General features: G+C 42.2%; 1 protein-coding gene across 3 annotated transcripts in view; it reads left to right on the forward strand.

The window, feature by feature from the left end:
• The first annotated feature begins 401 nt into the window (after positions 1–401).
• rapgef5a (Rap guanine nucleotide exchange factor (GEF) 5a) overlaps positions 402–23,107 on the forward strand; it is a 60,812-nt gene continuing 38,106 nt past the window's right edge. The window contains exons 1-5 of one of the 3 annotated variants that reach the window (XM_046059146.1): positions 402–805; positions 12,940–12,990; positions 19,965–20,071; positions 20,565–20,686; positions 21,945–22,119. In XM_046059146.1, coding sequence (XP_045915102.1) covers positions 662–805; positions 12,940–12,990; positions 19,965–20,071; positions 20,565–20,686; positions 21,945–22,119 — 599 coding nt within the window. In that variant the 5' untranslated portion in view covers positions 402–661. Of the gene's footprint in view, positions 806–12,939; positions 12,991–19,964; positions 20,072–20,564; positions 20,687–21,941; positions 22,120–23,107 lie in introns of all 3 variants that reach the window. The other 2 variants (XM_046059147.1, XM_046059145.1) reach the window with 2 other exon arrangements.

Below are 23,107 nucleotides of genomic sequence, written 5' to 3' on the forward strand. Positions count from 1 at the left end.
TAAACCGGAATGCCAAGCTCCATGCTTCATTCCCGCATGTTCACAGACAAAAGCTCCATACCTGAAAAATAAGCTGCCATGTCTCACGCAGTCCTACTTCCTCCCACAAAGAGATGTACGCTGTGTGGCTGCTCTTTGTTTACCTATGGAAATTTGAGCCAGGTAATGTGGTGACGTAGCCCCACAGAGTGCCTTCTGCTTCTTTTCCCCCTCCCCCTGACTTCTGGATTACATTTACAACATATGCCTAAAATGATACTGTAATGTCAGCTGCACCGGTGCAACAGTTAAAATATGATGGCTTTAAATTTTCCTCGCTCCTTTACTTTATCAGACTGCTCAGATGCAATGTTTCTATGCACCTGTGACACCCCCCTCTCCTCCTCCTCCACGCACAAACACAAACCAACCTACTAGTACTGAGGAGTAGGACGCGCGAGCCATTGGGTGGAGCAGCAGCGTCGCGTGCTGCGGAATCCATTCAGTAGGTCGTAGCTGCGCGCGGTTTGGCTGCAGATGCAGGTCGCTGAGTGTGAGCGCGAGGCAGGGGGGGGAAATGGCGAACGGGAGCGGGCGGCGGTGCGCCTCGTGAGGATACAGTAGACACCCGGAGCGGAGACAGGCTGCAGCTCGAGGACTGACAGGAGAAAGGAAAGGAACCATGGAGGACTCTGAGCCCGCAGAGGACGGCTTGCTCGCGGGCTTGCGTTGGAACCGGAGCGCACGGGACCAGGCTCAGCTCAAACACAAAATCCGGGATCTGCCAGGGCTACTCAAGCACGGGCTGCACCTGCGGAAGAAGAGCGTGAGTACTTCAAACCGAGCGCTGGCTGACTGTCCGTCCTTCCGTGTTTAATGTTTTAGCAGCGCCTGACGCTTTTTATCTTTTCAATCCCATGTTTTTTACCCCCCGACACCGCTATGTGCTGTGAGGCTGTTTCGTAACCCCGTCACGATTCAGGTGTTTTCATTTTGTTACATGCATTACTGTCGCAGAGGCTGTGTGTGTGTGCGCGCGCGCGTGCGCTACATCCATAAAAACCAATTGCTGTTGGAGATCATACCTTCACACTCCGTAGTCAAGGCAACACTACCACCCCCAACAGATTCACTACACACAGCACCTACAATACAAAATACACACACTTTTATATATATTTATATACAAAAAGCTCTGTGCACCTACACAACAAATGTTTTTTTCATTATTGATTATCCTGTAGGCTAGTTTGTTGAATTAACTTAAAAGCATGTATTCAAATGTATTATAGTTTCTTCCATCCAGCTATCCACAACTCAAATAGCCTATTATGTTTAGAATGATATGTAAGACAGAAAACCAGACATATTTGACATTTTTGTTTGATTATTTGACATTTTTGTTTGATTAAACGTCTTAAACAGCAAATCGATTATCAAAATTGTTGCAGATTAATATTCAGTCGACTAATTGTTATAGCTCTTTTCTGTAGTAAATAAACACATCTCTCTTTTATCTGTATTATAACCATCCCAGATGTAGATCTGACATCTAAAATGCACCTCTTGGGTTATCAGTTCTGGTTTCTGATGATTGGTCTACTAAGCGGTAAATGAGTGTGACTCTGTGTGCCCTGGTGTGGAACGAACACACCTGACAAGCCAAATATCTGCTCAGTGTCAGCTCCACTCGTCTTCATCATCGGCGGCAGCCAGGAGTGCCAGGACTTCCAGTCCCACTGGTGCCAAAAGATATGTTCTGCGAATATGCACTTTGGATAAAGGAGATGAACAGTTTGTCATATTACATCTTGTCATTTTAATTGATGTTTAAAAGACTTACATTTTGAGGCTGCTTAGTGTTCCCGTTACCTGTCTGACTGATCCGATAAAATTCTCTTGTAGTAACAAATCAGTGATAGTAAATCCTGTTATTTATTTCAGAAGAGAATATGCAACAGTATAATGGAACCATAAAGAATGCATGGGTGAATGAATGGATTACTTGAATAGCAGACTGTGTTTCAGGCATTTAACTGTGGCACGTACCGCATCATCTTTGTGTTAATGTTCTGTGCCTGTGATTGAGCTGAAGGCAAGGAAAGAAGGGAATACTGAGTAGATGAAGAGTAAATGTCTTCATCTAACTTTGTGTGTGCGTGCATGTGTGGGTGAGAGTGATGAGGCGTGGGTAAGTAGTGTAAAGGTATGGCTGTTCTGTGCAGACTGGTTCTCTCTAGACTCTGTCAGTTGGCTGTACTTCACCTGACACACATACACACTCAGACAGACTCACACTTGTTTGTATATGCACAATCTCCAAAAAGATGTGAGAGAGGAACTACTGTGGATTGTTTTTGCTCTGCACTACAATAGCACACAAAAAATGGAAATGAAATTGTAAAAAAGATAATGGTGCCATGGTATCAAATGACAGCATCACTGAGCAGCATCACCTTGTAACTTTCTTTTGTTGTCTTTCCGCCGACCGTTATGTTTTAGGTTTGTTCGTCCGTTTTATTCTTGTGAACGCGATATCTCGAGAATGCCTTGAGGGAGTTTCTTTGGCACAAACGTCGCCTTGGACTCGAGTGAACATTTGGTGGTCACAGGTCAAGGTCACTGTGACCTCACAAAACACATTTTTGGCCATCACTCTAGAATTCATACGCTAATTATGACAAAATTTCACACAGACGTCTTATTGGATAACTCATTACATATATTATGAGTTTGGACAGAAATGTATGTCAAGTGCGACTTGGCTGGTTGGCGAAGGCAAACAATCACGAGGCAGTAATTGTAGTTTGTTCTAAAAATTGGGGCCTGAAAAAAAATCAGCAAAACATCTGACATAGGCATTTTCACATTACCTCATGTGCTTCTTTTGATGTTTGCTCACAGCTTATGAAGTGAATTGAAACTGCACAGAGCCATCTGTCGACTTTGGTTCCAACCTGCAGCAGCCTCACCTTTAACAATCCTATTTTACATTATTTCTCTGTTGTGACTTGCTCTGGTATTCAGTTATCAGTCCTTTATTAGCTATAATATAACAGGAGCAGAGAGATTTGCTCAAACACTTTACTCACTTTGCACCTAGGGATGAAACGGTATGAAAATTTCATATCATGATTATAGTGACCAAAATTATCACGGTTATCAGTATTATTGGTATTGTTAAAATGTACTGATACACACACTGAAACCATTTCAACAAGTTTTATACTGAAAACTACAAATACAATTGCCATTTTGTTTGCATAAAAAATAACAGCAAATAACTTTTGTAAACAAATGAAAATCTAAGTATGCATTCTCAAGATTTTATTTTTTATATTATATAGGTAATACAATGATCCTGTGGACAATTACATGAAAACAAATAAGTCTTTAGAAGACAGTGATAGTAACTGTAATGAGCCCAAAACCTGAAATAAATACAGAGGAGTCTGTAGCATTTCTAGATATGCTGGTTGGTTGACTAAACTGCGTAACGTGTTATCACGTGCAGTGGACGAATAGACTCTGCCGACACACGACGCACACAGCAACAGAACAATGTGTAGCGTTTTTACAAGAGCATCAACACTGAGAGCTTCAGTTTACACGCTGTTAGCAAGTCAGAGAGACAAACCAAAGCTAAAAGTTAACTCACCCTGCGTTCACTATGAGGTTATTTTCTTCTATCAAGTTTCCCTCAGCACTGTCATAAAAACTAAAATACGACCGGACTTCAGACTGGCTGAAAAATCTCCGTCGTGTTGTCATTGACCCAAACAAACCCACATTGCATTCTGCGCATGCGCGCCTGCGCTGACAGTGTTTGCCGTGAGATTATAATAGCGCGGTTAACCGTACCCGGTTTTCATGGTAATTAAAATATGTACGGTAATAATAACCATCGGGAATTTTACCATGGTTTACCGCTAAACCGGTAATCGTTTCATCCCTATTTGCAGCTATCGCTACATTTGCCAGGGTGCTCTGTGCAGAAGTCACGCTGTATAAGGTAAACAGGGAAAACTTGGCTAGTTTTCCTTTCTCCTCCTCTAAAGAGTTGACCACAGCGCAGTCAATTGTCAGACTTGGGAGCCACATGTTAGAAAGCTAAAGTCACTCAACAATACATATGTGCAGTGGACTTGACATTTTATGCTGTCAGAGAAAACATACGTGTATGAACCCACTGGTGAGGAAATGTGTCAGAGGAAGCCACAGGCTCAGGCTGCCGTTACTTTAGCTGGCCAGCAGCACCGCTATCTGGACTTGAAAGACAGATGCTGACAGGTCAAACTGATGGGTACTATTATCAATACTCTCAATCACCAAGTCGGTGCAAACAGTTTTACTGTGGACTGTTAGTTTTGGTTGGATTTCATTGCTGACACCAAAATAGAGGAAGAACCAGTGCGTGTGGCATTGTGGGACATGAAACTTTCTTCAAAGAACGCTGGTAAAAGTCATCAGAAAACAGCTGAGTTATAAGGCCTTGTCGACCCTAGCTCTGTGTGTGTCAACGTTTGATAATGTCGTAATATAGAATTTGTTGTAATGGTAATTTGCAGATAAATAGGTGTGGAGACGTTATTTGCAATTTGCACAGGCACACTAGTACAAGTACACTGGGATTACTGAAGGGTTTCCTTAGGCAATCAAAAAAAAAAAAAAGCAAGAACATGAAAACCACAAGGAATCTCCAAAACAAAAGTTAGACATACACATTATAATATGTGCATGTTCTGCATGTGAGTATGTGTTGTCGCAGTTGCCATTCAGTGTGTCTGCATTGTTAGTGCAAGCAAAGAAAACGATGCACGTTGAAGGGAGAGGAGGTGGAAATATACAGTAGCATTGTTTTAAGAAAGAATCGGAAACTGCTGGATTATGGTGCAATCCCACTTTTGTTTGGGGTTGCAGCTCATTAGTCTTTCTGTCTTCTTCTAATGGATATATGTCCATACTTGAAATTATATTGCTTCCCCCATACCGTACCAAATTTTATACCAGATTTTTTCATTTTTAAACATTTGTTTTAGGAAAAATAGACTAACTGTGGAGTCAAACCTTCTTGTGGATTAAAACTTGAACACAAACATAGACTTACAATTCTTTCCCTTCCAAACACTGTGTATAAATGTACAGTTTGCTGCTCAAGACAAATAGTTATGGCTGTAAAATGAGATTATCACAGTCCTATTGGAAGCTTTCAGAATTCATGATCACTCTCTTGGAGGAAAGTTGATGACATTCATCAGAAGATGATCTCATTTCTGCATTTGAAAACAGTGGCTTGTGATGTGTTTTTATGTCTGCCAGCAATATTTCACATTCATAACTGCATCATACATTGAGATTAGAAAGATGAAAGGGCAAGTGAGGGGTGGAGAGAAAGAGAGAGAACATTTTCACACAGGTGATGAACGCTTGTCTCAAAAGAACCTTAAGCGGAAGAATTCAAATATTGGGATACATCTATTTTCAAAGACAACCTTTCTAAAATCATGACCGTCTCAATTAATGAAATGAAAGTTTGAAATATAAAATGTGAGAATAAAGTGAAAAATACTGATCAAAATGTAAATTTGCTTGCACCAAATCGCAAGATATTCAGTTTAGGGCTGTACATAACGATTATTTTTCAAGTCGATTAATCTAAGACTAATTTTGTATATTCTAAAGAAAAAAAAGTTGCCTATTAACATACCAATTTATCCAAAATAAATATCAAAAACATGTCTAAACAATAAATCAATATTTTATTCAATCATCCAGATGAATCACATTAGAATAATGACAATAGTGAAGAAAAATCACTGATGTGTTGTGATAATATCTATAACAGACATTAATTAGGCTCCTTTCCTTAAAACTTTAAATGTTTCTGACATGGATTTATTTCAGTATTGAGTTATATGCAGTATGATAATCAAAAGTATTTCTGTATCAGTGTGGGGCAAAGAAAACAACTGAAACCATTACATACCACAGACAGTCACTGATTGTATGTAATCTTAGATTCAGCTGTTAATATGAAACGGCCGAACGTTAGATGACACATGGTGTAACGTCACGTTACCATGACAACAGCAGGGCAGAAATTACTTTTAACATGAAGGCGATGAAGAAATACATTTTAACAGACTACATGTCATCCTGCTGATAATGCGCAGTGCTTGTGTGGAGACAGAAAGTAAACAGGATTTGCGGTGCTGCCGTCAGTGCTCCGGGATACTTTTAATTCACGTGTTCATGCTGCTTCAGGTATTGGTGGGCAGCATTTGTGCTGCAGTGAAGCTCACGGGGCGAGCACCACGTTGTTGAGTGTCTGTCTAAAATAGTCCCAAACTTTAGACGGTCAAAGGCGTGGTCTTTCGTTGTGGGAGCTTGTCCGGGAATCCGACTAACACCGGGTGCAGCGACGCTTCAACTCACGTAATGCGAGTCGACGTATTTATGTAATCGATTACATCGCCCCAGCCCTAATTCAGTTCACTATGATTGAAGACTGAAAAAAACAGCAAACATTCATATCTGAGAGGCTAGAACTAGTGAATTTTCATACTTTTTTCTTAACAAATGACTTATTAGATTGATCGAACCTGTGGCTGATGTATTTTCTGTTTGATAGATAACTCCTGAAATTATCTATTGACAAATACGTAGTTATGTGTGTTGGCAGATAGGCGTGGGCTGGCACAGATATAGTGTGTGTGTGTGTGTGTGTGTGTCCATTGAGCTGTAGCTGCTTTGATGTCTCCATTTTGAATTCCTTGTATGACGAATCTGTCGAGGAGTCGACAAGAGCTTAGTGTGAATGTGAAGTGTGTGTGTGTGTGTGTGTGTGTGTGAGATGGGGCTTGCCAAGCATACCGTGCTACAGCTCTTCACTGTGCTCAGCAATCTAATCTGAGAGTAATCCATTTCTTGCAGATAATGACCCCGCTCTCTCCTGCGCTCTCTCTGTATACACACTTTGAAGTCATCACACAGATAAGCGTGTCAGCATGTGCTCTGTCTTTATAACTCTCATTCCTCCTCATTCCTCCTGTCTTCTCTTCTCTTCTCTTCTGTCATTCTCTTCTGGCCTCCGGTGTACTGACAGCAATGGACTGTACACCCAGTGATGGAGGAGGGTGTCTTTGTGAGAAACTGTGGCACCGACAGACTCACAGGAACATGGCCAGACATTTCTCTCGTTGTGTGATACTGTATGAATGAATCGCCTCTAGTTGCTGGTGTGTCTCAAGTGTGTTTGTGAGAAGAGATGACAGTGGAGAAACAAAGACCTCTTGAAAGATCTGTATCCACCAGATAGGGAGACAAAGAGATGGAGAGATAAGCGAGAGAGACCGAGACAAAAGAGAAGAGAAAGACTGAGCAAGACAGGGATAGAGAGTCAGAAACAATTTATTTAGTCTGTGTGCTTGGCTGACTGGTGTGCTCTACTTAACCCCCAGTCCAAACACTGCATGTCTTCACAGAATACAAACAGAAAAAAAGCTCTCATCTTTACGGCTATCTTGGAGGACGTCCACACTGAGATGGTTTTTTTTCCACAACCAAAAACGGAGCTCTTTTGAAAATGTTTTCCAATCTGGGTAAATCTGAAACTCCGGACGTTGTGTTTTATTGTGAATGGGAGAAGCTGTGGTTTTGGGCTTTCTGTCACCTCCAGCCTTCGCTGTGCTCCCAGTATTACAGTAGGTCTGCAACTGACTGATTATTTTCTTTGTCGATTAATTCACAGATTATTTTCACCATTAAAATGTCGGAAAATGGCTCTGTATAACTTCCTGAAATCCAAGATGGTGTCTTCAAATTGCTTGTGCTGCCAACAATCCAAAACCTAAAGATATGAGTTCACTGTCACATAAAACAAAGAAAAGCAGGACAACCTCATAATTGAGAAACTAGGAACCAGAGGATGTGTCTTTCAGCTTGAATAATCTATTATCAAAATAGTTTCAAATAAATTTTCTGTTTATGGACTCAAGTGTGTTGTTGTCTCATGCTTCACTGCCGGATTAACTTGTGTTTATAAGTAAATTGTCAGCCTACTTTATGATTATAAAATAGGGATTCGATTCCTCAGTGCAGCAGCGCAGGGGCTACTGTTTGCTTGGTCATCGAGTAAAGGTCAAATCACTATTTTGTGCTTGTTTGTGCTAGAAACGTAAAAGTATGTAAATGGCAGCAACTAAATTGTGACTGTATTAAAACACGGTATAGGTGGTCACAGAGAGCAGGATGCTAGGGTTGGGCCGATAGACGATGCCATCATCCATCGGCGATGGCTGACAGATGGTCGATGGTTGAGCAGGTATAGTGATTGTAAAACCCCGCCCCTGGCAAAAAAAATCTAAATTTTTCACATAATACCTCCATGTGAAAGCAGGTTTTCACATGGAGGTACATTATTATAAATGTTATCCGTTATCACGGCAGCAGGTGAACCGAAACCAACATCTGCACCGTGTGTTCACTGCTGCTTTACCTGGTCTGTGCTGTATCCTCCGTGACTTGTAACGTCATAGGCTACCAAGTTTTTAACCTAGTGAAGTCTGTGCGAGGTAACACATGCACATAAGACGACCGTTATTCCCCCCGGCGCTTGTGCGCCCGATGCCATCGTCGATCCCGATGTTTCAGTGTAGACATCGTTAGATGGAAATTTTGTAAACCTCGCCCAACCCTACAGGATGGGTCCAGATACGTGTGGACATTGTCTTAAAGGAATACATCGACATTGTAGTAAATCTTGTCTTGTCAATATCACTTTAAAATCTGTCTGGTAAATATACAGTTAGGCTAATCCAGCAGCCGCTGATCTTATCTTAGCATGAAGACTGGAAACAGGCTGAACAGCTATACTGTCTCCGTCTAAAGGCTTCCGGGAGTCTCCGTTGTTGCCTGCCAACCTCATGGTGATAAGGAAGTCACTGCACCCGGTTAAGGCACTTTACCCTCTGGAAAACCACAAATTGTTGATTTTACGTTTTGGTTTGCTGTAAGACAGACTTTGTTACTTTTAGACATAGCCAGGCTAACTGTTTGTCCTTGTTTCCAGTCGTAAGTCTAAGCTAAGCTAACAAGGCAACTTGCAATAGCCTCGAATTTAATGCACAGACAGGAGAGTGATATCGCTCTTTTCTCCTTACACTCAGCAAGAAAGCAAATATGCGTATTCTCCAGCATGTCAAACTATTCCTTAATGAAGACTTGCTTTGGATAATGTGTGTGTGCGAGTGTGCCTACTCCATTGCTCCTGTGCGTGAGTGTGTGACATGCCACACAGCATCATCGCTCTAATGAGGATCACACACACTGCTCTGTATCCCTCTAATCATCTCTCTATTTCAATTTCTTGCAAGTCAAAGCCACAGCTATGCATTTCTCTCCCTCTCTGTCTTTGTCTTGCTCACTTTTTCTCTCTATTGCAATTACAATTAAAATGATCTCACCGCCTCATCTCTCTCTCCCTGTCCATTTGTCATGCTCACATTCCCTGTCATATATTCATAGACTGTTGTGATTTGTTCACCCTCCCTCTCTTCTTTCTCCTCTTGCAGGTTAACCAGTTTATATTTCTTCATCTACATACATCTTCCAACGTGCTTCGGTGCTTTTCATTTGTTCCACTATTTGATCTGTATCTTTCTATTCGTCATCATCTGGTGGTTTGTTAATGTCAGCCAGTGAGAGGCGATTGTAGCACATTCTAAGTTTTCTGTAAAGGTTTCCAGAGGGAATCAACCAGTGATCCTGCTTCACTGGCTAAGCTCACAGAATGGTTGCACGCCTATTGCAGGAGATTCTCATCTGTCTGTAATGAACGCTGGCAACATGATCCCCATCCTAATACAATTCTACGCTTTGCATTTTTATCAGATATTTTTAAAGCAGATACCAGTATCTGATATTGTCTCACACATATCCACCGATAAAGATGCTGTTTTGTATATTGTATTGTATATTCATCCTCTTTTCATCTTAATATTTTTGTGATCAACAGAGAAATTACTTTTTAATGTCAAGTTGAAAACAAATCTATAAGTTAAGTCTGTGTGGATTTTTATCAGTTTTATACAACTGGAACTGACATTTTCCCCCCATTCTCAGCAAATCTGCTCAACCTGGGTGAAGTTGCATGGAGAGCATGGGTGAACAGCACATTTCAGGAAACCCATTTTGCCTCGGCCTTGTTATCTTGGTGAAAAATAATTCAGCGTTCTCTTGCAGACAGCAGCACGTTCCTCTCCAGGATTATTCTGCATTTTGCTGCATTCATTTTAGCTTCTATCTTCAAAGTGTTTCAAGGACTGCTGCAGAAATGCATCCCCCCTGCCATGACCAAGTATTTAGTTAGATGGTCAAAAAGCTTTTGTTCTCATCAGACCGTTGAAACTTCTTCCACTTTGTTTTAGAGTTGTTTGCTCAGCGTCTCCCATCTCAGCCATAAAACCTGTAGCTCTGTCAGAGTTTCTATAGGCCTCTTGATGGCCTCCCTCACTGCCCATGTTCACTCAGTGATGTAGAAATATTATGAGCCAGGTGTCAGTTGTGATGAAGTTTTTCGGAAAAGTAATGAAGACTTACACAGCAATGTTTAATTTGACCTGGCCGAGGGGATACAGTGCTGACATACAACGTGCGAACACATGCAATGCCAACACCAAATCTGACGAAACCATCTTTTGGTCCCCAATTTATTTTTCTGTCTTTTCCCCCTAGTGTCTGTAGGTTTTTCCACACCAGGTCATTGCTATCTGGCCTAAACCAGAGCAGCCAGTCTGCCTGATGTTTGGACTCCAATGCATCACCTAAGTCACGTTGAAATCGAATAGTATCAATGATTTGCACTGTAATCTGTGGAGTTAGTAAATTCTGTAAACATATAAGATTCCCTGAGAACATAGATATCTGCTAGCCTGATGCCTGATCTACACTCTCTTATCAGTCCATACAGGAAGAGAACAAGCGCCTTTCTAGTCTTTTCGACCATTCAAAGAGCTTTTACACTACATCACATTCACACACTGTGAGCCTAAGTGCTTAAACAGAAACTAACAGCCACCAGGGGTAATTCGGTATCTTAATCTTGCCCAAGGACACTTCAACATGCAGCCTGGAAGAGCCGGGGATTGAACCGCTGACCTTCTGATAAACGGGCAACCCGCTCTAACTCCTGAGCCACAATCGCCCCATAAGCCAAACCTCATCTGATACCTGAACAAACCTGACTAATAAATTTCCCTCTCACCCCGTTATTGAGGATGGCTATTACTAACTATTGACCTTACTTTGCTCCCTATTCAGTGCCTTGACAATGCTCCAGAATCCTTCCACTAAGTGGTAGTTTTCAATAAAGCTGGCACAGATTTGCTTGGAATAGACAGACGATTGGAGTAGACATTTTGACTTATCACAGTCGGGAAAAAAACAAACGTAAATAATAAAATGAATGGAGGCTGAATTCCATTTAGCTGCTTCAGTTTCAGGGTGCATGATGGGTCACTGTTACATGGCTTTCTAGAACACTTGTTATGAGTAACAACTGTGCGGCTACGCCTTTACTCCCCCTGACAAGTGAAAATGTCTGCTGTAAAAGTAAAAATAAAAAATAAAACGTCCTTTGTTTTGGTTATGTATAGTTTTAGCTAAGAAATTGACTAGCCAGCTATTGGACCCTGCAGATACAGGTGTATTTAATTTAAAATCACTTGTCACACCTTGATTACACACAGGCAATTCAACAAAATCCCTGCCTAAAGGTAATCTAGGTGTGTCATTGGTAAGGGGGTACATATTTATGCACTGTGCTTTATGTTTACTTAATTTAGACACATTTGTAGAGATTGTTCACTTTAACATCAGAGTCTTTGTCTGCTGATCAGCTTCAAAAAGCTTTGTCAAACCACTGTGATTTAGTGTTATAAAACAATGAAAACCTTTTATAGAGACTGAAAAGGTTTCCCTGCATGGACCGGAATCTTACTGTAATGAAATGTTTTTTTTTAAATATAATTAATGCTGTATATTGGCCATATATTGGCAGTAAGAATTCACATCGGACCAGTACAAATGTTTTTTTTAAAGCTTGTATGACATAATTAAATTATAATAATGTAATGTTTGATATTTTATGTATTTCTGTTCTATCTTTTATAAACCACAAGGACTCATAAAAACTGTTAAGAACTATTAGACTCAAGTATTATTATCTGATTTTATAAATGAGGCTGTGAAATAATTGAAGCAAGCTTTTAATTCAGCAGCAGAGCAACCAAGACTAGGTGTTACTAAATTAAAACATCACAATGTATTGCAATGCGGTGAAATAGGAAAACAGACTACCCTCCTCGAGCAGTAAAACTTTTTAAATCAATTTTATGACCATTGTGTTGCCAAAGTGTCAAACGCTGTCATCTAGCTCCTCTGGCATCATAATAATCCATAAAGACTAAGAATTTATTTTCTGGTAAGGGAAGTAGAGGTGGAGTGTGATATGCCCGGGGCAAAGGCTACATAGTAACCATTAAGAGACCCTAAAACTAACTCTTTATAATGATGTCATTGTAATATAGGGGAAGTTGGACTGACAATTTTATTTGCACGGACAGATTTTATTGATGAGAAATTGAACTGATCAATGTCATTAAAAGATTGTTTACTATTGCACTGGTTTTGTATTGATGAGAGCTTGAGTGAATTTGTGTCAAACCATTTAGGTCAAATTATCGTCATACCCTTTACGGGTAGAAATGGAGGGCCATGTTCTAAGGGCCAAGTGTATTGCAGTAACAGGGTACTGCTGTCAGTGTAAACAAAACCTGACTAATGCTTTTGGAATGGCAAAACTGGTCTAGCTCATCTCAGTCTTGTTTGTTCAGTGTATTTACTGTGTGTGTGTCATTGTGTTTTGGCTCTGATGGCTTTTGTGTATTTTTGTTTCAACAGCAGTCACCTGACACTATCCCCGGACCAAGCAGTGGACCTGCAGTACACAAGGTAAGGAAACGCACACAGGTGATGTCATCCCGGTTTTGCTATGAAGCGAAAATGTGTTTGTTTAGCCCCAATACAGATGACATCAGTGGTTATATTACCTTGGGCTTTCACCAGCTACACACATGCACAAAGACACGCACACACACACTCAGAGAGAGCCTTAATTTGTCATGCATCACAATAATGTGGTTTGGCAAATATTTTAGCTGGCAAATATTTTAGCTGTACTCTGAAAAGGCCTTAGGACTGAAATATCTACCGTGAGTATAGGTTTCTTTAAACATTTAAAACATAAGAAGAAGAAGAAGAAGTTTTATTTATATAGCGCCTATAGCTCAAGGTCGCTTTACATGGTACATTTACAATACATTTACACACTAACACACAACTTACAATCACATAGGATACATATAGTCACATTTAAACGAAATACATCTTAAATAGATATGTTTTTAACTGTGTCTTGAATGTAGCCACAGATGAAATATTTCGAAGTGAAAGGGGCAGTGAATTCCATAATTTTGGAGCATTCACACTAAATGACCTTCCATCTACTGTAGACAACCGGAAACGAGGGATGGACAATAAACCAAGTTCAGTTGATCTGAGAGACTGTGCAGGGCGGTAGGTGAAAAGTAGATCAGACATATATGGGGGTGCAAGACCATTTAATGCCTTAAATGTTAGAAGCAATACCTTAAAGTGGATACGTGATGCCAAAACATAGGCAAAAGAAATAAAAAGTTTTAAGAAATGAAAGAAATCACCATCTGTAGCTTGGTTGCTGCTTATTTATGTGCACTGCTGTTACCCCTGTGCCAAAAGTCTTTGTATGCACTCAGCACTGTTGTATTTTTTTATCGGTTGTATTTCACTACATTTTCTTTTATATCTTGCCTCAGTGGAAATGGCTATACCTGTAACATTGATGTGGTATCCAAAGCTGTATGACGCTGGTAAAAATAAAAATGGCCCATGAGCACCTAAGCAGGGAGGTGTTTTCAAAAAAAAGCTTTAATCTTGATCCTAGCTAAGCCTATTTGCTACGTCAGAGTGATTCTCTAAAACCCATTTCGGTAGATAAAAGTTAATGTGCCATTTGGCAAGGTTTTTAGAAAAGCTTGAAAATCTGAATCAAAACATGTGTCAGCAAAGGTAGGGTTGTAAATTGTAAAGACAATTGTCATTGTTTATCAAAACTTGATCGAACATGATACTCTCAAGTCATTTTCTTGTATTGGCAACACCCATAACTGAAGAAAATGCCAATCTCAGCTCAGCAAACCACAGTGTGGGAAGTAAAATTTGAGGGATGGCTGTATGAGAGTGTTTGAGCCCAGGTTCTTTGAAGGGCATTGGTGACACCACCTTGTTGCCACAATGATTATCAGTAATCCTGTTTTGAGGTCAGAAACCTCCTTTGAGACCAAGACACACAGTGTAAAATTCACGTACGTAGACTGCAATTTTCTGATTAGGACGGTAACGAAGGTTACGATATGGTAACCCTGCTTCTATAAGCACAGGCGGAGCCCTCTACTGGACTCTATGGGTACTACCTCCTCCAATCACACGCACGCACTTGCCTACTGAAATTTTATCTTGCACGTAGCCGACCAATAGGACGTCGCTACCGATATGTGCTTGACGTATATATATCAGTGTCCCTACTGCCTCAGCATCCAACCACCTCTTCAGCAGACGGCGTCAGAGCGACAGGGCTCATCGGTAGAGGGCTCCGCCTGTGCTTATAGAACTAAGGTTACCATATCGTAACCTTCGTTCTATCTCACACAGGCTCCGCCCTCTGCTGGACTCTATGGGTACAGTGGGTGGAGCCCGATGACTGTCTGCGCTAGCCGCGACAAGCCAAAGTGCACCACACCAACCCGGTCGGCCACAGGCCGGCCAAAGACCTGACCACCACTTCACCTAGTGACAGAGTGGTGGGACACCCCTGAGAAGGTCGCTGGACTAATAGGGGCTTCTCGCTGGAACGTCAGGCACTGCCAGTGTATGTTCACTTTTCAGATCCTAGGTCGCATTTGCGAGCTGGATCCCGAGAAGGAGCCCGACATATCCAAGAGATAGAAACGCACAAACGGGCACAGTAAGGGCCAAGATGCCATTGTGCAGATCTCTTCGACACACACCCCGATGAAAAAGGGTCGTAGACACTTCCACACTTCTGAGTGGAATGTGCACACACTGCTAAGGGTGGGTCTGTTCCCGCCTGTATCCAAGCTTGGAAAATTCACTCACAAAGCCAGCTGGCCAGGCTCTTCTTGGACAGGGTTTTTACAGACTGCACTATCACTGAAACAGACGAACTGCTGACCAGTGCATCGAATGGGGGCTGTGTGCTCTACATAGGACGTTAGCCTAGCACACATGAACACAACAGATGCACTCTCACCTCCCTGCACCCTAATGGGGGTAGAAAGCATCCAGATTTATTGTCCTGGACCTGAACATGCTCCTTATGTTCTTAAGAACAAAGGAGGTGTGTTGTCTCAATCTGGCTGCACTGTGGACACCAAGAATCAGCATGCAGCTGGGGTGAAACGACAGGCACACAGCTCACTCACCTTCTTAGCAGAGGTGAGAGCAAGGCGCAGGTCTGTTCAAGAGAGAGCATTTTCAATGAGGACTGCTCCAGGGGCTCATAAGGTGCAGATATTAGAGCCACCAACACAAGCAGCAAGTCCTACTGAGGTGCTGAGAGACATGACACCGGTCGCTGTCTTCTCACACCCTGCGCATCACGAGGGAGTGGGTGAAGACTGTTCTGTCACCAAACCCCCTGTGACAGGAGAGATAGCTGCAGTGCCCTTTCTCCATCAGACCTTGCAGGAAAGAGAAAACGGATCCCACCGAACAGGTAGGCAGATCCGTCTCCCTCTCAATGCATCAACTCTGAAAGCACAACCACTTAGCTTACAGCAAGTGTGAAACATTGAAGCTGTGTCAGGACTAGGCATCCTCCTCTCCACTGCTGGGAGAATGAGCCGCTGTTCACTGTGATAAAGTGCCACTGGCTGCACTGCTGGAAGAGACGTGTTGTCTGGTTGTGTCTCTCCGGCTATATCTGACCTAGATTGGCGTTATCTCGACTCGCCGTCGCAGCTAGTCAGCTAAACGCTGTGCTGGTTCGGTTGAGCATATGTCGCCAATGTGGTTGTGTGTTTTAGGAATGCACACATACACTGTCAGTGAGCTAGCAGTGTTCCCGTGGATACTGTTGTGAGTGCATGGGGAACGCAGAGTTAGCTCGCATTGCTGCATTGTGTCAGCGCCATGGCAGCAGCCCTTAATTCGGCTGCCAGACGATGTAGGCGACCCATTGCGCGGGCCGAACAGCCGGATAGCAAGGAGGAAGCCCAGGTCCTACTACTGTCTCGCTCGCATACCACCAGGAGAGAGACGTGGGACATGGGCTTTTGTCCCAGTGGTTTGAATAGTGCAGCAAAGACCCGGGCCCTCCCACTGTCTCTCTCAAGCTTAGCAAGGAGAGCAGTGTGGGCCGTAGGTCGGATCATTAGCTTAGCATCGGTGAATGTGCAGTTTTGTGGATACTGAAGCGTGTTACACACCGAGCCGAAGATGGAGGGGGTTCGGTGGGGTGGAGAATGCTCTTTAGGAATATACTGTATTTAATCAGTTGAACATTCCCCCGTGCATTTTCAGTGTGCGAAAGACCTCCTCCCTCCGTTATGTGTCCACACATAACAGAGGGAGGAGGTCTGGTGGTATGCATCAGCCTCTGTCCCTCTGTCACCCTTCATTTTATTTTATTATTTTTTTTAAATAAATAATAAAGCTTAGACTTTTTCCAAGGGCTGCAATCGAAAAAGGCTGTGGCGTCCTTGAACGCACCATGGGCCATTTTTCGAAAGGTTGAACGCACCACAGCCGGTGTGACTGTGGTTGATATGTCACCCGGTGTTGACATCAGCCTCAAGCTCACAGCTTCCCTGTGAAGCAGTGGCAGGTAGACAGCCTCGCCTGCTGCAACAGGCGCTACGAGCCGCTGGTGGAGGAAACGAAACCAACCGAAGCAGCGAGCAATCTCTTTCATCCCGCTATACCGAGAGAGACCTGACTTTGGCTGTCTCTCTCCGGCTATAGCGGACTTACCTAGCTGCGCTGTGTCTTCTCGGCGAAAGAGATGTCGGCAGGGCAGCGTGTCTGTTTACGTAACAGGCTTTCACCGCCGGTGAGCTAGCAACGCGGCCGTGCAAGTCCTCGTGGGCACGCTGGGAATGCAGCGCTACAGTAAACTGCTCCATTGCCAAGTTTCCACGGTAAGAACAACTCGTTTCTCGGCTATTACGTCGTGGAAGCGGACCATTATGGCCGCGCGGACTCGGCGGTCATGCTAGCTATGTGGATGCCCGGGCCTCACCCACCCTCTCACTCAGTTCTGACCGGGAGAGCGCCATGGGCCATGGGGCGAACCGTTAGCTTAGCGTCGGTGAGTGCAGCGGTGCGTTCAACGCGGCTAGCTCAATGAGATGGGGTTGGTGGTGGGGAATTAGCACTTCTAAGAATGTAATGTGTTTCTAATAAACAGTTTAACATTCACAGGCATCACCACAGTGTACACACAAAGCAGCACATGTTAGAACAGTGGCTTCGTGAACACAAGGCCGCAGGGTGAACCCTTAGCTTCACCCCTGGAGTTAACGTTAGCTCTTTGATGAGAGAAGATAACTTGGCTCTTTGAGGAATGTATTTAACATGTTTTACTCAAATGGTTTCCACATTCTCAAAAGCCTTACCATAGTTTTACATAAGCAGCACATGTAAAACAATGGCATCTTGAACACCAGATGGCGGATTGTGGCAGAGTCAGCAGGCCTCTCTCCCTCCATAACGGTCACTTGGCCAGTCCCTCCCTTCCCCAGCCGCAGGTCGGCTGGCGGGGGGGCCTGGACTCATCCGGGCAGGACATGGGTCACCTTGCCCGGGTGCAAAGATAATTTTCTAGAAGTGGCGACTCCATCCGTGGAGGTGGTGAATTCAGTGAGCAGTTCGCTGTTTGCTGAAAAAAAAAGGATGCTGAGGCAGTAGGGACACTGCTATTTATACGTCACGCACGTATCGGTAGCGACATCCTATTGGTCGGCTATGTGCACGATAAAATTTCAGTGGGCAAGTGCGTACGTGTGATTGAAGGAGGTAGTACCCATAGAGTCCAGTAGAGGGCGGAGCCTGTGTGAGATAGAACTAATGGCACCTTAACGTAACCTTAAATTTACCCTGTTGAGTTTTCCTTTAAAATAAACACAGTTATGTTTACATTCAAATTGTCACCAAAATACAATGTGTGTATCCTTGAGGGCTAATGAACATGTTAGCTGTGTCTCAATTCAGGCGCCCGCATCCTCCGAAAGACGCGTTCTACGATGGTGTGCCGAGCATTTTTAAATGAGACAGTCTGGTCTACGTTGGACTTCTCAATTGCGTCACCAGCTGTCATCCTTAGCTCATGAAGCACACTCCTGTTGCCTAGCAACCTTGACAGCTGCACTTGTCAGTCGGTACCCAGCTGGCTTAGAAATGGATTCAGACATGTTAATTGTTATCTTTTTTTTCTTTTGCCAGTTTTGTAGAGGAAATGGAGATGCTCCACCATTCAAATTATTAATACAAAATGTAAATCAACTAATAATTTCTGATGTATTGGAGAGAGAGAGAGAGAGAGATTAATACTTTGTACTTTTACTCAAATAAGATTTTAAATTCAGGTCTTTTGCTTGTAACAGAGTATTTTTACACTGTTATTGCAATTTTTACTCTAGTAAAAGATTAAATATTGGTATATACTTTTAGTCAACTGTAATGTTAACATTAGCATTTCATATTTAATACAACCCTATTAAAAATGCTTTTGTCTTTAATCAGCTAAAACCGATTGAGTAGATAGATGGACAGTGGAGAGAGGCATCCCCAGACACACTCTGGAGACCACCCCAGATGATGTCTCACTGACAGAAGACCACCAGGTTTCCAACCAGGTCCAGCAGCACCGCCAGTGACTCTCTGCTCAGCTAAACAAAACAAACCCCACACATTTTCTAATAGCTAATATTCATGTAATTTATTTTCCTTTTGAAGGACCTGCAGACACCTTAAATATTCCACTCCTTATGTTGCAAATAGTTTTAAAGACCTGTAAATGTAATAAACAATATATTTAACAATGGCTTTATTTGAATTGATTCAACTAATCTCTCAAGTAGTGAGAAGAGCCTATCCATCTTCCGTTTCAAGTGTCAATCGGGAATAGCGTAAAACAATCTGCAAGAATGCATATTATGTCAGTCGTACTTTTTTATATGCGTCTCTTTGTTTGTGCACAAGATGCAACAACAACAAAACAGGGACCTACTTTAAGAAGCATCACTCCATAGCGCTACTAGTGGTCAAGAATCATAGGGTACCTTTAACGTTGCAATACATCAGACCATTTATCTAACACATCATCCTACTTTGAAAGGTGTAGTTACTGTAATGGAAGTGCAGTCATTTTCAAAATCTGCTCCTATTTAGAAAGACAGGAATGATTTTGAGGTTGAATTGACACTAGAGGAAATATATAACATAATATGAATGGAGCCTCATCAGTCATCAAGCGGGCTGTCCTCTGTAGCATGTAAATATGAATGGAACAGAACAAGCATTCCATGTAAACAGCTTAATTGAAATACGGTCTTATTTACCATAGTGTCAATAGCAGGATTATGGCCGAGCGTGTTTATTCCTCAGGGGGAAAGAAATCGAGCTGTCCTTGTGAGCTGGTCAATGACAGCTGCTTGTAGCCACACAAGCTCTTGGCACTCTTGTTCATGTCCAAAACAATGTGGAGAGAAAGTTTTTGTAATTTTAGTAGCATTTTACTCATTTGTAGTGTTCAGATTTTACAAAAAAAAGCATTTATTTTGATATGGTCCTGTGTATGTGTGTTTCAGTCTTGTTCCCAGAGTTTTCCATGTGCTGGTCGGACTGTGAGGAATGCCTTCCTCTCTCATGGACCATATCCAGCCAAAGACAAGATACACCTGGCCAGAATCATACGGTACACTTGTCTCTGTGTTTGTGTGTCTGTCTGACGTGTAGGCCTGAATCGATGTGTCCGGTGAAGCATATACAATGACTCACCAGTCCAGTATTCAGCTACTTCCTGATTGGCCAGTCAAGTTGTTTAAGCTGTAAGCCAGGCAATGATGGTCGGAAATACATGCGCACTCATGCATTATTCTGTACAAACAGTGCACACAGGTGCGTGCAAAATCTTGTGGACGTCTGGACACAATTATGAATAGATAACCGGCATTTCACATTAACACACAAACAAGAGTTTATCCTGGGGGAAAGTAGACGGAAACTGTTCAGTGTTTCAGAGGAAAAGACTTACAAAGAACTAATGAATAATCAATGGATATTGATTAAATAAAATAGACAAGCTTTGTTGTTGGAAGAGATGTGTGTGTGTGCATGAGCATGTGTATCATAACAATGTGTGGCTGTACTTGTGTGCTGAAAATGTGTGTGTGTGTGTATTTTAACAGGCGTAGCTACGTGGGCGTGGAGCTGGTGCAGTGGCTGTGTGAGCAGTGTGTGTATGTACGCTGTCGGACTACTGCTGTGCGTGTCTGGCAGGTGCTGCTGGAGCTGGGAGTCCTGCTGTCTGGTAAAAACACAACCACACACATGCGTGCGCACAGTAACATGTCCGGAGGTCGTACTGTACTTCGAAATACATAGCAACCTTCCAGCGAGAATCTTCACATCTGTAAAGAGACAAACTATGAACCAGTTCACCAGGTTATTTCCAGCAGACTAGAGAGATGAATTCACTGCTTCATTCACCTGCTCCACTTTCCACAAACTAAAATTACCCTGTGGCTCTGTGCAATCAGTCCCCCCACTAATAATCCCAAACATCCTCTTTCATTATTTACCAAAGAGCACAACTTATATTTTACTACACACTAAATCTTCTGATAAACTGTGCATCTGTTATCACCACACCTACAGTCCCTGAATGTGATTTCTGTATTCAGTAGAGCTGCTAAAGAAAATTTAGAAATTTTATTATTCTTTTACCCTGTCTTGTGTTGAAACCACACTTATTGTACTTCCTCCTCTTGAGGCTGCCTGCTTTTGGACATTTGCTTAAGTCCGGTTCATCTGCTATGATAAATCCACCATAACTGAGTTTGAATGAGTTTATCCAGGATTTATTGTTGTCACCATGTCTCTACTCTTTCTCTAGAATTAAACAGTTTGTGCTAAACACCACTAATGTATATTTTACACAATTTATTTTTATGAATTGTTTATTACATCAAACTGGCAATTTCTTTCAGGCTGCCATTGTAGTGCACCAATATAAATATAAGTAATGCACGAAGCAATGCCCGTCCTGTTTCAGATCTTCAGGAACTGGTTTTTACCCGCGTTCCAAATACATTTGACTCTATTTTAATAGTTGTTTTAAATTTAGTGTAATCAGCATGGCTTAACAATTCCATGATTTCATTTTTATGGAAAACATCAAATTGAAGGATTTCCTTAATAGTCCTAGTCATTTAATCATATTAAATGACTTATTCTAACTCAAACTAAGCAGCAGGGCTGTAACATGAAGAAATTGAACTTAGAGCTGCGGTAGCCTAAACATAATGTCCATATTGGCAAAGCAGAAAGGAATACTGAGGCCACTTATGCAAACTAAAAATGCCACCTGCTCAAGTTCAAATGCGATCAATATATTGCAATATTGACACTGTGCATTTTTTAATAGTACCTGGTTGAATATGGTGGCATTGCTGATACCTGTAAATTACTGACTTCACAAGTTAAATAGCTTGTTCAATATTAATGTGAACGATGCTTCCTCTCACATTTTCTTTTCTGCATTTGTGTGTCTATTCTTCCTTCAGTAGACCAGCGGGTGGTGTTTTCGGACTCCAACTCCTATTACCAGTTCAGCTTTGAGGAGTGTGACTCCCCCTCCTGTGAGTTTCGCTCCAATGAGGGGGAATGGCCAGAGGCAGTTAGGCTCCTCCTACAACTTGCCCCATATGTCCAGTTTCGCTCTGGTGGAGGGGCCAACAGCCCGTAAGTGTCCATTAAAATCTGACTACAAGTTACGCTGTGCTGGTTGGATGGTTAAATGTCAAAAGTAACAAATGAGAATTAACACATTAGTTGGAATCAATCCCCCCCCGGTAACGGGTTCAGTTGTGTAAGTTGATAGATGATAGATTTTTATTAGTCCTTTTGGAAATTCATAGTGTGTCATACAGCAAACATCAGACCAACAACATCAGCAGACCAACAACCGGACAACTGCTTTACAAACACAAACATCACCCGAGTGCTATACAAGTTATACTAAGGTGCAGCTCCCCGACACCCAGTTAACTCATGACTGTGATATTACAACCCAAACTCACGGCCCAACCAGGAGAACAACAAATACATGTGTGTATATTTTCAGCTGAGGATTGCGGCTTACTTTGGCTAGCCTTCAACTCAACAATCAATCATGATTTCAGTTAAATGCTAAAGTTGCTGTTAATGTTGCCTTGTCCGCTGCCATAACACCGGGTGCTTTCTGATCAGGAGCCGTCGTGCTGTTGCGGTAACGTTAGCCGACAGGTTTCATTTTACAGTGGACGGACTGTAACATTAGAGTTGTTTTCTTTTAGCTTGAAATAATCCCATACTTTGGAGACTAAATTCTTCTTTTCTCTCTCTTCTTCCACTTTGCAAACAGCGCCATCATAATCACATCGTGTTCACACAGCATAAGCGCGATGTGCGACAGTAATAAATGTCCATGCAAAATAGTGTGCTATGTAGTTATATGGATGAAACGAAGCCTCGGTGCAAAGAATTTGCGTCAATGCTTTTTAGTAATCGAATTAATCGATTTTAATTGATGAATCGTTTCAGCCCTAATTAATTATTCATATTTATCGGTTATAATGACAAATTAGTGGTTTCCACTGTTGTCACTGGGTTTCTGTTATTACGGCCAACATGTTAAACTGCTGCAGAATTTTGACAGTGAATATGACTCAGTTGCAATGTTATACATGAT

This window comes from Micropterus dolomieu, linkage group LG09, assembly GCF_021292245.1.
Source record: "Micropterus dolomieu isolate WLL.071019.BEF.003 ecotype Adirondacks linkage group LG09, ASM2129224v1, whole genome shotgun sequence".
In the NCBI taxonomy this organism is placed as follows: Eukaryota; Metazoa; Chordata; class Actinopteri; order Centrarchiformes; family Centrarchidae; genus Micropterus; species Micropterus dolomieu.